We start from the raw sequence: 16,499 nt of genomic DNA, 5'->3' as shown, positions 1-16,499 counted from the left end.
CAAAATTGGCCCCAAGTTGAGAGTTCAAGGCCCCGTTTCATCCAAATTCCTGAACAGAGAAATGTCCAGTGCAGCCAACAGTATGAGTTATGGCTTGCTGCTGGCTCATAACACTGTTCAGAGGAAGTATTAATTTATTTCTAAATTGAACATGGAATAATCATTACATTGACTTGTACTTGATCTGGTGATCCTAGCAGTGTCTTGGCTTCCTGCAGCTGGCACTTGACCAGCTTTTATGACCATTTTGAGGTATTACTCATCTCAGTAGCACATCAGCTCCTCAAGAAAGGAACATGGACCCTTTTGTGTCTTCCCTGTTGCTTGTGGTCTTGTGACAGAGGTACAAATGGAGGCGGCCAAATCTGCCACGCTGAAATGTGGTGCAGCTATGGGTCCTGGGAAGCTCCAGGCTGGGCCTCCCTAGAAAGTAGAGTGGGCAAAGGCTCTTTGGCAGCTGAGGCCTTAAGTCTGTGCAGTATGGAAAGTGTAAGCAGCCTCATTTTAGTTACATTTTTCACCTCTTAGTAGTAGCTTCAGTTTCTCTAAGTTGACATGGTACAGGTGTGGCCAATAGATAATGATTGAGCTTTAATTGTGCAACTGAGAGATTAATAATGTTTTATAGATAAAGTTTAATTGGCAGTTACAATCCAGAAGCACAGCAAAGCATGACACAAATTCACTATATTATATACATTTTAAAAACCCAACAAATTCCATAGCCATGACACAGTTTTTGGGGGAGAGTACTTTGAAAGAGAAGAAACAATTGTCACTGCATTGTAGGGGGTTGCTTTTCCACTTGCTTTAAAGATTCTGTTGAACAGTTCTATTGCAGCTCTGCCACTCATCTCTGTGAAATTACAGGAGTTTTTTTCCCCACATAGGGATAGCCAGTCTGTCTGCTGGGGAACAGAATAAATGCTCATAAGTTTTTCAGAAGAAGCTCTTGCTATTCATGGTTGTGTACACGCTGTTACATTTAGCTGTGGTGATTCAGCTTCCTCAAGTTCTTAAACCAAAGCCACATGAGTGAAAAAATGCTGGCAACTAGAGTTACTTGCTTTACATTTGTTTTGATTGCAGGAGGAGCAGTGGTCAGAGAGTAGTAGCAAATAATATTGTGCTTGGCGTTAATATGGATGTAAAATAAGACTAGAACAGTCCTAAAGGTGATTGCAGGTTCCTGCTCCAAAGACAGAATTAAAAAGCAAAACAAAACCTCCCAAACTCACAATTAATTGCTCACTTTAAAGGGGGAGCTGCTGCCACACTGATGAGGTAATGGGCTATTCCTGCTTGTGTCAGCACCTCCCCATTTTGTATCACTGATTAGATAGGAAAAGTATGTAGCCTTTAGAGAAAGGAGGAACTGTTCAGTTCTTTCATCTGAAAACATCACCTGTTGGATGTCTAATGTTTCTCATCTGGCCCAGGGACAATTACAGCAGGGACAAAAGCCCCACATTCCAACTCTAATTATTTCACCCTTCTTGCTTGGGTTCTACACGTCTGTTTTGCAAACCTATTCAAGCTTAGCAGGAATAGTTAGCCAAGACAGTGCAATTCATCTTCTGGTGTGGTCTTTTCCCTTTGCTTTATTTGCTGGAGAAGAAAGAAAAAAAAAAAACAAACGCAATCAAGTATGGTGGATGGTGGGGAAAAAACCTATTTATTTGGTACCATCTGCCTGCTCCCCCCATTGCTCTACAGAATCCTTGGGGCAGAGACTGACTGGGCTGAATTGCTCTTTGAGCAAACCCGCGGCTGCCGTGCTGCCTAGGGTGGGACCCCAGCAGGCCTGGCTGCTGCACCTCCCCCTGACCTTCATCTCTCCCCAGACAGAAAATAGTCCTGTTGCCCTCGTTTGTGGATGCTTATATACACGTTTTAATGGTGAAAAGACAGACCTGATCTGAGGGAATTGCTACATTGCAGCTAAAATGAAGCTACTGGTCTCTATGTGGTTACTTGGGCCTATACCCCACGTCTGCCAAAGAAGAGCATGAATCAGCTGGTACAAAATACACATCTACACAGATCTACACAATATACACACCTTGCCACGCAGACTAGTCACTGCCCGGAAAGAAGATTTAATGGAAAAGTTGGTTTAAAAATAAAAATCCACATTTACATCAACTGCCGATAGTGTAGGTGATTCTTCAGCTATTAGCAGCTCACCTCTAATATCGGCTGTATGAAAATCACCAAATTAGACTAAGTTCTTTCCTACCACTAAACCCATGGCTATTGGCAATGTTAAGTAATTGCCCAGTAGTGCAGCCTCAGCCACTCTTTGTGCTTTATGAAAACAACATAGCATACAGGCCTTTATGATGCTTCTTTAGTCCCGTGCATAAAAAAGGCACAACTCAGAAGTATTAGGAGGAAGGAGCAGAAGCGATTCTACTGAAGCACTAATATTACTCCACCAGTTTCTGTCTAGAAATAGTGACACCGAGATCAGTTTCCAGTCCGTGGAGGAGCTCCGAGCGCGGAAGGGCCGCTGGCGGGCGGTGTTAGTAGCCGGGAGGTGGCACCAGACGGCTTCGCTTCTCCCGGGCTGCTCCGGGACTCCTTCGCGGCTCCCTCTGGGCTCCCCCGGGGCTCCTCCCGGGCTCCCGCTGCTTCCCCGCGGGACAGCGGCCGCCGTGCCGGCCAGCTCTGGCCAGGCAGCGAAGCACGGCGCCTGAGCCCGCTCCCCGTTGGCTTCCTCACCTGTCCCCCCCACCCCGGCTTTGTCCTCGACACCCGCGCCTAGGAATGGCTCAAACGACAGTGCCTGGAGGAAACTCTGCCTCTGATGTAAACTGAGACAGGTCTACTATGACCGATGAAGCGTGGCAGAGAACAGCAATCTCAAATTCATCGACACAAGGAACGCACTGGGTTAGTCTGAGGACGGCAAGGACTACTTTTAAATTTCTTATACTGAAAGCCTGAGAAAGGAGCTTGACACCCTGGGAATGGTAGAGTACGCTTGCCTCGGCTGGTGAGCTGAAATCCATCCCATCAGGAGGCAGAAACAAACCCAAGGAAGGCTGACCAGTGGGTCTGGCGGGACGGATCACTGTACAGTGAGCACTCCCGTACTGAGTGAAGAGACAGACTAGGAATAGGCACCGGGCAGCACAGGACAGCCCTGCTACAGAAGAGAGGGACAGCAAAAAAAGTAATCCTCCATATCAAAAGTTGTCAAATCTGTGGTTCATAGCAGCACTGCACTTGGCTGAAATGCCAGGACACTGGTTAACTCCTTCTTGCCCAGCCCCCTTTCAGTATCATGTGTGTTGCTTCGCTGTGTGACCAGAGCGCTCTGTATGCTGCGAGGTCCTTGTAATTCTCCCTTCAGTCTCTTCTCTGGTGCATTACACCGTGGGTGTACTCGCATCTTTCTGATCTTCTCAGTTCTGCATGGATGGGGTTCTGCCCTATTTCCAAGGCACCATATACAATTATTTTCTGTGCAAGAGAGGGCTTAGAAGTCTAATTACATTCCCTGTTATCCCTGGAGATAGCTATGAAAGACCCCATGAAGACCCCCGGGACCTTGAGCATGTCTAAATTTCCCTTTGTATGGGGAGTGGCACTCAGGATTGCTACATACAGGCACTGAGTGCAAGAACTCCTTCATATTTTACCAACAAGTCACTACAAGCTTACCGACATGCCACAGCTGCTGGAAAGAGCAGCCTCTCCATCTCCTCCTCACCTCAGCTGTCGGTTTTCTTAGTTCCTCCTGCGTGCCACCCCACCATCGAAATTCTCCTTTGGACATTCAGATCCCAGCACTTTCATTCAGTCCTTCTTGTACTTGCTGCTTATTTGCAGCCCCTCAGACCATCTCCCATCCTTCTGCTTGCTTCTTGCACGCATTTGTAACTTCTCTCTCCTGTTTCACTCCCCCTGCAGACCTCATCATGGTTACTTCTTCCAGAGCTCATTGCTCCACTGTCTTCGGTCGAATTCTCTGCTGTCCACAATTCCTCGCTCCACAAGTGCAGCAGCCTCAGCATTGCGTGCTCTCCCTCAGCCTCTGTTCCTCACCTCCCACTCCCCTTTCCTCACACTGCCTTATCCCGGGCTTCTTAGATCCCTAATGGTTTCAAAGAGCCCATTAATCTTTTCCTGACCACTGGATCTTTGGTTTTGTTTTTTTTCCACTGATAATCTTTGCCCAGCAGGAATGTCTACCCAGTCAGTGAGTTCCCACCTACTCTTGGTTATCTATAATGCAAGGGGGTGGTTTTACTATAAACTAAACCCACTCCTAAATGTCACCTGTTCCTACTCAATCCAGTTACTCCCCTCCTCAGGAATCAGCACTATTTTTCATAGGCTCCATACCTCAAAACAGTTTCCAGAGCGAAAGGTCTTACACTTCTTTCTTATTTTCAACCCATCAAGGTATTTGCAGGCATAATTCACTATTTTCTAGTTTTCCTTCATCTTGTTTTGAGTATCTTACAATAAAGCAAACCCATAAGAGGATGCCTGTTGGGTCTTAATGCTAGGGAATAAATAAAGTCATTACAATGACACATAGATTTTGTTCCAATTTTCAGTCTCAAACTTTTATCCTAAATGTTTATATCATGGTCATGTATCATTGAAATAAATTTTTAATAAAAAATATCAACAAAATTTTAACAATAGCATGCATATTTTATTTATGTTCTTTAAACTATTTGTTTCCTTTGTAGTCTGTTTGGTTTCATACACACTCACTCTAAACTCTTACAAGTGCTTCCCCCTCCTCTGCTTACACTCACTGACACGTCACTGCCATTGATTGATTGTTGTTTGTGTTTGCTTTGGACACTTCCAGATGATTGCTACTAATAACCAGTACTGAATTCCTGAAATATCTGCCTGATTCCTTTTCCAAGGCAACTTCATTATGGTGTCATATGAAGCACAGTAGGCCCTAGAAATATTGTGCTGCAGGAGAAAAATAATCTCCAAATGAAGGGATAGCTCAAACAAAGCATTGTAAAAAGCCATCACACTAAATTCTGCATGCATCATCTACTGCATTTCAGCAAAGGCCAAGCTTCTTAGTCAGCTCTCTGAGGAGATCCCTCAGCTTTAACTGTGGCTCTTTTGGGGCATAGTTTTGTGCGCACTGGACTTCTCTACTGTGTGCAACTCATCACCTGAACAAGGTTAGATCAAAAGGACAAGGTATAACAATTTAACCAAGAATTACACAGTGACAACCAAGAGGCCTAATTAATTTTTACTGACTTTGTATTGGTTTGTTAAAAAATCAAAATAATTCTTATGAGCTAGAGTGCTGTTAATTAAAAAACAAAAAAACCCAAAACCACAATACAACAGCCCTGAAGGATTATGAATTGTAACCAGTACCAACAAGACACAGACTGACAGTGAGCCAGGAACCACTGAATTTGGTTTCTAATTATTCATTTGCCTGCTTACATTTGGAGATACAAAAAGACAGGAACAGAATTGTCTTTGGTGCAGACAAAAGATCTGTTTAACAATGTTTTAAACTTATGAGCTAGCTGCATAGAGGTCACAGAAATATCCTGAGTTGGAAGGGACCCATAGGATCATTGCAGCCAACTCCCTGTTTCTCACAGAACTATCTAAAACGAAAGCAGGCATATGTCAGAGGATGCTGTCTTTAAAAAGAATAAGGAGGCTACATAGGTGCTGGAAACATACAGAGGAACAAAGGTGGTATTATTCAGGTAACTTAAGGTTATCTAAGGTAGTTTACACCCATGATATTATTTCTGTCACATGGAGAGGTACAATCAGCTCTTTATCACCAAGGTGATAGACAGTATCTTAGATGGCACAGCAGTGGAGTAACCTGGCAGCCTCTCCACTAATGAAGATGGTGGCAGGCCAGCTGCCCATTTAGGGTATTCCTAAGAACTCAGGACTCTGGAGGACAACATGGCACAAAGACAGGCCAAAGCTGGCTTACATCTTGTAAAACTAGAGAGCTCTCTCTTGTGAAGGAATACAAAGCAAGCAGAGCATCTCTATTTGTTCCCAAAAGGGCAAGTCTGGAGCTGGACTAATAAACTTGCAAATGGCCAAATCCAATGCCTCTGTGTTATGCTCCCTGGTACTCTTACGGCAAGGAAGTACAGGCACTTTGAAGGAAGATTTTAGTTCAACAGACTCTGTGCTGCTCAACTATCTCCAGGTGGTATTGTATTAGAAAATTTGTCCCAACACAAGTCACTTTACATCCACCTACACTGAATTCCATCTGCTACTTTATCACTGGCATTCACTTTGGCAATTTGTTATTTTTCACTTTCTCAGTTTGTTGTGTTTCTTTCCAATGCTTAAATTTTGATGGATTCCCCCATACTGAAGTGCTCTGCTGCAAGATCCTCCCTAAGCTCCTTCATAGTAGGGAAAAACTTTTTAAAAGTGCTCCTTTTTTATGGCGATTATATCCTGGCCCTACTGATCTGGCATCAGGGGAATTGCTTCTATGCCTTTTGCAAACTGGTCCCCAAGCATACTTATAGCCTGCCTTACAGCATCCACCTTTTCCTCCCTTCTTTCCCAAGCATTTGTGAGGCTCATCAGCATCAGCTTTACCTCCTTATACCTCGCTGTTTAACATTTTGATTCTGTGTCTATTTTTCCCTATACCTCAACAAGTTGCTCTAGGGCATACTCGCCTGGATCACTGTTCAAATCTGGCCCTCCAGAGTACCTGTTTGGATGAAAAAAAGAGGCACCACAATTGCTCAATAAACTCTGTCAAAACTATGCTGGCTGAACCTCACCACAAATAGCAAGGAGGTAAGACAAGCCAAGTGATTGTTCTATACCCTCACAGTGCAGGACATGAGCAGCAACAAACCTTCTGACAGAGTCAGACTGGGAACTGTGGCAGAAAACACTCTCATCACACTTTTGAAGTCATCTGCACAGATACTGAATCCATTCCCATCCCCACTGTCATTCTTATCCAGCAACTGCCAGCTGGAGATAGATGGCAAACTCTGCATTAATTTTTCGTACTCTAGGATGAAATACTTAAAAGAAAAAACAAGCAAACTTCTATCAGTTTGTTTTTTGCCTTTTGACACTGCATTCTTCCACCAGACAGATTAATAAATTTTGCTGCCAGAAACAATACTAGTTTGTCTGTCAAAATAAACTAGTTCAAAGAAACTACATAGTTTTTTGTCAAATGTTAGCAGAGTTCAAGAATGGTAAAGCACATACAGAAACTAGACAAGAGGATGCACTCTCAGACTGATCTTGAATGCTAATGCCTCCTGATAAATCTAGCTGTTTCACAAAGCTCTCTTATTTACACACAAGATTTCAAATCGGACCCTAGCACTTGGAAAAAAAGGATTTAAGTATCCAATTCAATAGCACAGAAAATAGGATAAAATTGACATTTCATTAAAAGCAGGATTGTCAGATTTGTATAAGTTTGCAGACACAAACCATAAGAAAGCAATTCTGTTAAACCACTGACTACAGCAACTAGAACATAGTGAGTTATTAGAACCTTACAGAGGAAAACCTTGCCAGAAGTTTAGCACTATGGCACCAATCTGTAGTGAGGGGGGAAAAAGCAAATAATTGAATCAACTTCTGCAAGAAAAGTTGAGGAAATGAAAAATCTGTATTGATAGGCTAAGCCACTCAGAAGTAGCAGAAAGTGGTATTAAATTGAAAGGGGTAGCACTTCACGTGCATTTAGACAAAAAACACCCAAGACCATTAGCAATAAAATGTTTAAAAAGAGGACTATATACTTGAGGACCATTTTACTTTCAGGGGAGATTTGACATTAGAAATGTCATGGAGCATAGGTAGGGAATTTACAGAAAGATTAGATATAAGTTACAGCCAGAGATTTAACATGAAAGGTTTAAAGACAGGCTTTTGAAATTTTATGGATAAAAAGAACAAATGTTCCTACAAAAAGATGGCTTTAAGCTTTCACTGAGTCACAGTAATTTTAAGCAACAGCATTTCTGGACAGATAGTGCAGAAATAAGTAGATAGATGGGTTACTTAGGGTACAGTGATGTGGATGAGGGTTATCCAGCAGGTAAAATTTAAAGCAACAGAGAGGGAAATTTAGTGGGACAGCACAAGCAGGTAGAACAAGTGTGTGACTGAAAAAGTTTGGATTGGGAGAAGAAAGATGAACGCTGAGTGAATGAACTCCAAAGGGGATCCAATATGGGAAGCAGTAGACAGGTGCACTAAGTGGAAGTGTTTCATGGAAATTCAGATAATAGGCAGAGGCAAAGTAAAGTCTGGAGCAGAAGGAAGAGCATGTGTTTGAGAATCAGGAAGATGAATACAGTAAACTCAACAGAGACTGGGGAAAGATGCTGAGCAGGGTGAGATTGAGGGAACGTTTCAGTGTAGAACATACAGGCATGAGTGTATATTACAAATGTTTGCTAAGCTCAGAGCATGATGGCAATGAGTAAACAGACATTGGGCAGGAATTTGGATGTCGTCCTTAATTTCCTCAGCCATATGTTTTTATGTTCTCTATTTTATTTTCCAGCCTTTGAAAATTGCAACTTCAGAAAAGATTACGGCTCAGATAAACTTGAATTCAGAATGTTAATAAGGTTGGATAATTTGGTTGAATCTCTAGAAGAAATTACAAAGATCTCAAGCAGCTTGCAACCATTTACAAAGGAGGCAGCTTTGAAGTGCCCAACCCCAAAAGGCACTTAATTTCCTTGAGATTTTAAGAATGAATTATGGGGTTTACTCTAAATTAAAAAATGAAGTATTTTTTTCCATGGCCAAGGAGACCAAGATCATCCTACCCAATCTTGGTGGTAATTCTTCCTCTAGGGAAGAATCTCATTCCAGAATACATAAAAAACAATATCTTAAGGCTTAAGGACCCTTATCATTACACCAGTCTAAAACAGCTAATAAAATGAATTGTATTTCTAAGACTTAAGAATATCCTGAAGACTATTTTTCTTTGTAAGAAAAGAGAGAAGTGTTCTTCTAAAATGTTTGCAAGCTATTAGGTTGTTCTCCTTTGTGGCAGAGGAAAACATGCAGCGTGATACCTAAACTATTTGGGACTTTATCCCTGAAAGCTCTCCAGCATAGACAACCTTATTGAGATGCAAACATCTGACAGTCAGCATTTTTGTATTGGGCACTTAAGCCCAACCTCACTCACCACAACATAACTTCTGTTAATTTATAACAGACTATAAGGCAAACAAAGCCTTTTTGGCAAAAAAACAAAACAAAACAAAACAAAACAAAACAAAACAAAACCACACAAAAAAATCCCCAAAACCCAAAAAAACCCCCAAATCTAACAATGCTTTTTACAGTAGAGAGAGAAAAAAATCCAACACAGCGGTAGATGCAGCTAAAGCCTGGACATGTCAGCTCATACACAAAAAAAAGGTGTGCACATGGGACATGAAGCAGGGCAGGCACATCCAAGCCTTGCTAGCTGCTACAGATTGCCACAGAGTGAGGGGCTCAAGGGGCAGCTGGCATTACCTGGGGTAACAGAGAACCGAGGGAGTCCTAAGAACTAAAACACATTGTTATATTTCTCAATATACACAACGTGCCACAAGTAACAGAGTATTAACTTTCTAATATTACTATTTTGCTAATATTTGGCCAGCTGTGCTGCTCATGGTGTGTAATGAGGGTGAAATACTGTTACTGTCACAGTTACATGATTCTCTCATGAAAAGCTCTTAATTGTGTAAATGGGAAAAAATGACATGATAGGAAGTACAAGAATTCATATCAGAAATCCTTTTTCCAGATTATGTTTTCTAAAAATACTATTGAGCACTTGTCTAATTTAAAAACTATACAGATAAGAGTGCAGGTAAGAATTTCTTCTTCAGCAGAGTGCTTAGTCCAAACTTTTGTTAGGACTAACTTTACTAATTTTGTACTCTGCTGAGTAGTAAAGAGTAGCACTAGTGCAGAACTATGTTTTTACCGTATATTTTCCTGCCTATTTATAGTTTTCCAACCTAACATTGAACAACCAGCTGGTTTTGTTTGGGGATTTTCCCTTGGCCTGAAAGATAAGCGGTTTCATCTGCAGTGATGAAACTGCACCTTAACTTCCACCTTAACGAACATTTAAATGCCCCTTCCAAACTAACCACCACACCAAAAGAACCCCTAAATCCAAACCAGAGCAGAAATCAGATACGAATTCAGGGAAAAGTCCAAGTAAATGAATGATCACCAGAAGGGCAGAAAAGGTTGGCAGGGCGAGACTGTGCCCACTGCTGTGAAAGAGAACGAGGTAGAGACTTATTTAAAGCACAAGTGGCTACATGGATTAATCCTATTATTTACATTGTACAGAGAGTAAATATTTGGAGCTCCATTTTGCTAGATATTTTTATCCCTATCACGTTTATTTATTTATTTATTTATTTATTTTTGTAAAAAGAAACCAAAAATCCTTGCAAAGTTTATATTCTGAAGTACTACTGAATTTTATTAACTAGGTGGACAAATTCAGGGCTGAATCTGCAAAGGGAAGAAAAGGTGATGAAAAGGTTATCATGTGCTCTCAGCTAGGTAAGCCCAGGCTACATGGATTTCCTCTGACTGATGTAAACTTGTATCTTGTCCTGAGCCAGCCGGAAAGGTGGCACGGATACACTCCTTTCCCTCAGCATACCACTTAAAAAGCAGGATTAAGCAAGGCTATTGAAAGCTGTGATTTTTAAAAGTACCGCGATCAATTTCCAGAGTGCTACTAAGACATAGTGAGTTCGGGCAAAGCAAAAAAAGCTGAGTTTTCCGTGCCGGTTTACTCATCACCTACACAAGCTGTTCAACAGACAGCACATGCCTCCACCACGGTCCTTGCATGTTCGTTTTTCCTAACATTTAACCCAGTCAGCTTTCCCCACTGAGGGCTGCTATTACTTATAAACGGGATATCTGTCAAGTCTTTGCAGCATGACTGGCGGAAACCCCTTGAATCCTGGCTTCTTGTAACGTCAGGAAAACACAGGATCTTTCCCAACCTTCCGCCCGCGGGAGTGAACTTCCACCCGGGCAGCAGCAGCAGCCTGCCCAGCACCGGCGCGGCCCAGAGGAAGTCGTTCTGCCGCGGGAGCCACTGACCTCGGGCTCTTTCCCACCGTGCCCCGACCCCGCCGCTTTGAGGCCGAGCCGGCGCTGCCGTCCCGGCGCGGCTGGGTTGGTGTCCCTGATGACAGCGAAGCCGCGGGCTGACCGCGCCGGGCCCCGCACGGGGCTCCTCGGTGACAGCGGCCGGCGGTGCCGGGGAACCGCCCCGCCCCGGGGCCGGGCCCGGCACCTGCCCCGCGGGAGGCGGCCGCACGTCGGGCCCTTCAGCCGAGGCTTCGCGGCAGGTGCGGGGCGGGTTTGGCGAAGCCCCCGCGGAGGGGTGTGACACCAGACCGCCTTCTCCGGCCCCTCCTGGCGGGGCTCCCACAGCTCCCGCCCGCCCTCCGTTAAAGCCGTCGGGGAAGGGGAGCCGGCGGCGTCCCCGCTCCGCTCCTGTCGCGGCTCCCCCTGCCCTCTCCAGCCCTCGCTGCCGCTCATCGGGAGCGCCGAGGTCCGTGTCCGCTCCCGTGCCGACGCCGCCCGGGGCAGGTGCCAGGGCACCGCTGCGGGCCGGCAGCCGGCACGGTCGGGTCGTGGCTCGCACCGGGCCGGGCGGGGCCTCCCCGCCCTCACCCCATTGTCGAGGCCATCTCGGCAGTTTCCGCCCTGGCTTCGGCTGTGTCCGCGCCGCGATGGGGAAAGGGGAGGGAGCTCTGGAAGGCTCGGGGCCGCTCCGCTCCTTCCGGGACGCGGGAGGCGGTGCCGCTCACCTGGTGCCGCCGGCGCTGTGCAGCGCCCGAGCCGCGGCCCCGCCGGGCGGGAGGTGAGCGCCGGCCGCCGCTCGCCCCGCCCTGCTGCGCGCGGGAACGCGGCTCCCCGGGCAGGCAAGCGGGCGGCGGGGGGATGGCACCGGCTTCGGGGGGACGGCACCCGATGGCCCGGGGCGAGGGACGGTGCTGCACGGCCGTCGTGGCCGCAGCGGGCGGGCGGGCGGAGGAGGAGGCGGGTACCGCCGGGCGGCCCCGCGCTGAGGGGAGCCCCGGGGAGCGAGGGGCGCCGCGCCGGGGCCGGGCGGCGCGGTCTCCGAGCCGTGGGAGCCGAGCGTGCGAGGGCGGGCGGTGATGGAGACCCGTTCCCTGGGGCCGGGGGCTTCCCGGGGAGTTCGCCAGGCGGCGGGACGGGGACGGGCAGTGCGGCGGGACAGCTCACGTCCCCCCTTTGTTTGTCTCTAGGGTGTTTGTGCTTCTCCGAGCCTCTCTCCCCGCCCCCGACTCTCCCGCCCCCGTCTCTCCCGCCCGACCCACCGGGACCTCTCCTCTCCGGGCGGCAGCAGAGCCGCCTCGGGGCGGGCGGCGGCAGCGGTGCTGGTGGGGCGCTCTCGCCGTCCAGCGCGCCGGGAACATGGCGACTGGCGGCTACCGCAGCGCCGGGGGCAGCACCACGGACTTTCTGGAAGAGTGGAAAGCCAAGCGGGAGAAGATGCGGGCGAAGCAGGCGCCGCCGGCCCCGGGCGCACCGGGCGGGGGAGAGCCCCGTCCTGCGGGGGGCGGCCCCTCCGCCGAGCTCAACAACAACAACCTGCCCCCCGAGCGTGCGGCGCCCCCCGCCGGCGGGGCCCTGAACTGCGTCAGCCTCGCCAGCGCCGCCCTGGGCCGCGGCGCCCCCGCCAAGGAGCCGGCACCGGCTCTCGCCGGCAGCCGCGGAGCCGAGCCCGCCGCCGCACCGGGCTCCCCCGAGGGCGAGGAGAAGCTGGCCGCCAAGGGAAAGAGCTCGGGCCCCAGCGCTAGGAAGGGGAAGGGGCAGATCGAGAAGAGGAAGCTGAGGGAGAAGAGAAGGTCGACAGGTGTGGTGAACATCCCGGCCGCCGAGGTGAGCGGGGTCGGGGGACGCGGCCGCCGCTGGGGGCGCCGGGCGCAGCCCCGGTGCTGCTGCCGAGCGCTCGCTGCCCGTGCCGGGGCTCCCCCCGCGATGGGCCGCGCCCGGCGGACGGACCGCGCGGGGGTCGGGGCAGGGCGGCGTCCCAAGCGACGGGCAGATGAGGTGTCATTTATCCTAAATAAATTAGGCCTGTCATAACTTGTGGCTTGTTTTTTTTTTTTTTTTTTTTTTTTTTTTTTTTTCTTTTTGTTTTTTTGTTTTTTTGTTTTTTTAGCTTCTTGTCGACAGAGGGTAAGTTCAAAGCTTTCCGAGGATCAAACTGAGGCACGTGCCTGTTAAAGTATGGTCAAAACAACAAAACAATAGTAATGAGAGAAAATTGATTTATCAGGTTGGAATAGATGTTCAGGTGTAAATATTATTCAGTTTGGAACCCAGAAGAATTTTCTGCACTGGAAAAAATGTAGTGGTTTAAGGAGCATTTTTTTGAGGCAGAGGAAGATATTTTTATCAGCCAACACCACTGTCCTCTGCGGTTTGCTACTAGTATAAAAATCTGGCATTGATTTGTAATACTCCTAGAGGAATTCAGAAGAATGATAACTAAGCTTTTAGCTTGTTTTGCAGTTAATAAGAAAGGCCACAGGAAACTTTGAACAGAGTTGGATTTCTTTCTACAGTTTTGCACTAGTAATGGTGATCACCATATTTTTGTAGAAAAAAAGCCTTGTAGTTCTTTTGGTTAATATTATAGATTATTAAAGTAACTCTAGAAAATTAAAGATCTTTGTTTTTGAAGCAGCAGGAGAAGATGAAATCGTGTCTTCACACCTGAAGTTACTAACCCTTGCTTGTGACATCCTAGGCACATTCACATCACACACTTTCATGTGCGGTGGTCTTGGAAGGTTGAGGAATGAGTTTCAGGAACAGTAGAAATCTTTATAACTGTGGTTTTTGAGAACAATTACCTGCATACTCTTTAGTTTGAGGCAAAGAGTTTTGGCATAGGTCTTCAGTATCATTGTTTTGTAAAGTGTAGAATACAGGTGAGTTCTTTTAAGTTGTTTTTGGAGTGTGCAAGCCTCATAGACTGTATGTTGTTTGTTTTATATGGACCCCCCCTAAATACCTGCCTCTTGTGCCTTTTATAGGAACCTGCATCTTTACTTCTCTAAGTGTACTAGTTCTAGCCCAGTCAGTAATGGTTTTGTGCATTGCAGCAGGGGTTGTATGACATGATATTTTAGAGGTCTCTGCTGTGTACCCTGTCCCTAGTTGTAATTTTTTTTGGTTGGTTGATTTTGAGCAGTGGGTTTCTTTTTGCTCCTTGAGACTAACCTCCTAGTTCTTTGAACTAGTTTTTTGAACTACTGTTCCTGTGGTCGTTTTTGGGTTGTGTGGTTTGGGGTTTAGTAGTTTGGTAGTGGTTGGGGTTTCTGTTTGTTTGTTTTGTTAAAGTATTACTCAAAATATGTCATGCTTTCCAGGAAAACACATTCCTTGTTCAGCAGCCATTAGAATCCTGTGTTTGAATTTGCTACATTTTTAAGGGTATCTTTATTTATTAAGGGTAACATATTTAGGCATTGAGAAATGAGTTCTCACCTGCTCCCTAAACTTTTGAGGGCCTAAACTTTGCTGAGTGTCACCACGTGTTGGCACTTCTTGGAAACTTCTTTATACTAATTGTTTCTATAACTAGCAATTAAGCATTTCATCACATTTTTGGGGTCCAATTTTAATAACTGTAGATAATTGTTGTACAAGGTATTATTGGGAAAGCTATTGCTGTAAGTGTTGCATTTTTTATCAGCATATAATTATGAAGAGCTATCTCTTTTCAGTATTTCACCTCTCTTAAATGTTTTTTGTTCATTGCCACATGCATTCCTAAGAATTGTTTAGCTAGGGAACACTAGATCATTCCTGGTAGTGAACAGCTTCAAAAACAGTCTCCAGTGTCAAATGTGAGTACCTACTTACTGGTTAATGCTTTGCAGACTATTTACTTGTCATGTCTTTCATACAGCTCTGTAGTCATGAGAAAATGTTTTAAAGTATTGATTCAACCTGGTCAGCTGAAATTCTCAGACAAAAGAAGGCTGTGATGTAGATGATGGCTTGTTGGAGTTATCTGCAACACTCCAGTGTCTTGCTGCCTTTCTCACTTGATGCTAGGCATAGCATTTTTTATTTTTTTGCAATTCATAGTGACTTGGTAGTAGTACACACTGAATTTTACCACTTGTAGCTCTTTATAGTGTATGTTTTTAAATTACTTCTCAGGAGATGTTATTTTTGAGCTTTGTTGGGTGTTTCATTTTCTTATTTTTCAAGAAAATAATTTTTGTAAGAATGAAGTAGACATTTTATGCTAAATAGCTCCCTTTTATGATCATTGTGCCACTGTGGTAGAGACCAATAAGATCCTTTGAAACGAAAATAGGTACCTGTTGAAAAAATGCACTCCGAGAAGATACAAAGTGTTAAAAGCTCTTGCCCAAAACTGAATACAAAAGTAGGTTTTGCCCCAAAGAAGTAGGATTTATTTCATTTGCAATGCACCTGGAGAATTTATTGATAGGAAAGGTGTCAGGATAAGAAAAGTTTATGTTGTCTCAGTTATCTTGAAACAGGTATGAAAAATGTTAGCAGATTACTCATTAATGATTAATTTCTCCCCTGTTCAATGGGAAGGTAATAAGGCCAGTTCTTAAAGAGTTTTGTATCTTAAGTGTATTTTGTATGGATGTTGGTGGAGGACAGAAACTGTAGTGGAAACCGTGAATACAGGTGTTGACAGGTTAGGAGTTGAAAATTATTTGTATTTAGAGCCATGATAAAAGTAAAGACTGTTTTTTACCTTCTTAGCACTAGTGCTTATCTAAGTAATGCCGACTTTTGTAGATGGGTTCAGAAACACGTTTTTCCTTTCAGCAATCGTGAAGTAGTTTCTTGAAAGTTGGATTTGCTCTAAACATTAAATGCTGTGAGATTTGGGTCTTGTTGATTCATAACAATTCTTCAGGTTGTAAAAGGTAACTGAATTATACACAATTATCATTACTACGTATGTTTCCTTTCTTAAATATTAAATAACCATTTTTAATTATGTTTGGAATATGTTTCTCGGTTTGGAGGTACTCACTTGATGCAGGTGTTGATTTTGGTTGCAGCATTTTTCTCATTTACAGTTGTGCTAGTGCCTATTTAAGAAACACAGAGCTCCCATTATTCACTGACAGTGCTTTGTGAGGATCCACATGTGGGGTGAGAGTTTTGTTTTGTATTGTTATAATAATTATGCCCGCATCCAAGCAAACTGTGCTGCACTGGCAAAACTGCAGCTTTACTTCTGTAACTTTACATTTGAGGATTATGCTGGTATAGCTGTGTGGGTAAGGGTTTTTGGTTTTGTTTTTTCTTTTTTTTTCCTGAACTCCAAAAAGGAGATTAACAAGTATTTTTGTGGCTACTTTTTAAAAAATGTGTATATATATAATCAAAATCTTGGTTCATATAGGAAGGACAGTTAC

The 16,499-nt window shown here is 45.1% G+C and overlaps 1 protein-coding gene and 1 long non-coding RNA gene across 2 annotated transcripts in view; one reads left to right on the top strand and one right to left on the bottom strand.

Annotated features, from left to right (window-relative positions):
• Nucleotides 1-618: 618 nt before the first annotated feature.
• LOC148223575 (uncharacterized) lies at nt 619-12,596 on the bottom strand. The gene is made up of 2 exons (XR_015803787.1): nt 12,387-12,596; nt 619-1,608 (listed from the first exon to the last, which is right to left on the bottom strand). It is a non-coding gene; the product is annotated as an uncharacterized LOC148223575 (long non-coding RNA).
• Nucleotides 12,383-16,499, top strand: part of PAWR (pro-apoptotic WT1 regulator) — a 70,111-nt gene continuing 65,994 nt past the window's right edge. Inside the window, exon 1 of the mRNA XM_014888650.2 lies at nt 12,383-12,951. Within this exon, the coding sequence (XP_014744136.1) occupies nt 12,484-12,951 (468 nt within the window). The 5' untranslated portion in view covers nt 12,383-12,483. The remainder of the gene's footprint in view (nt 12,952-16,499) is intronic.

The sequence above is a fragment of the Sturnus vulgaris genome, chromosome 5 (assembly GCF_052056855.1).
Source record: "Sturnus vulgaris isolate bStuVul1 chromosome 5, bStuVul1.hap1, whole genome shotgun sequence".
Lineage (NCBI taxonomy): Eukaryota > Metazoa > Chordata > Aves > Passeriformes > Sturnidae > Sturnus > Sturnus vulgaris.
Note: the sequence above shows the minus strand (reverse complement) of the source record. Positions and strands in the feature narration are given on the sequence as shown.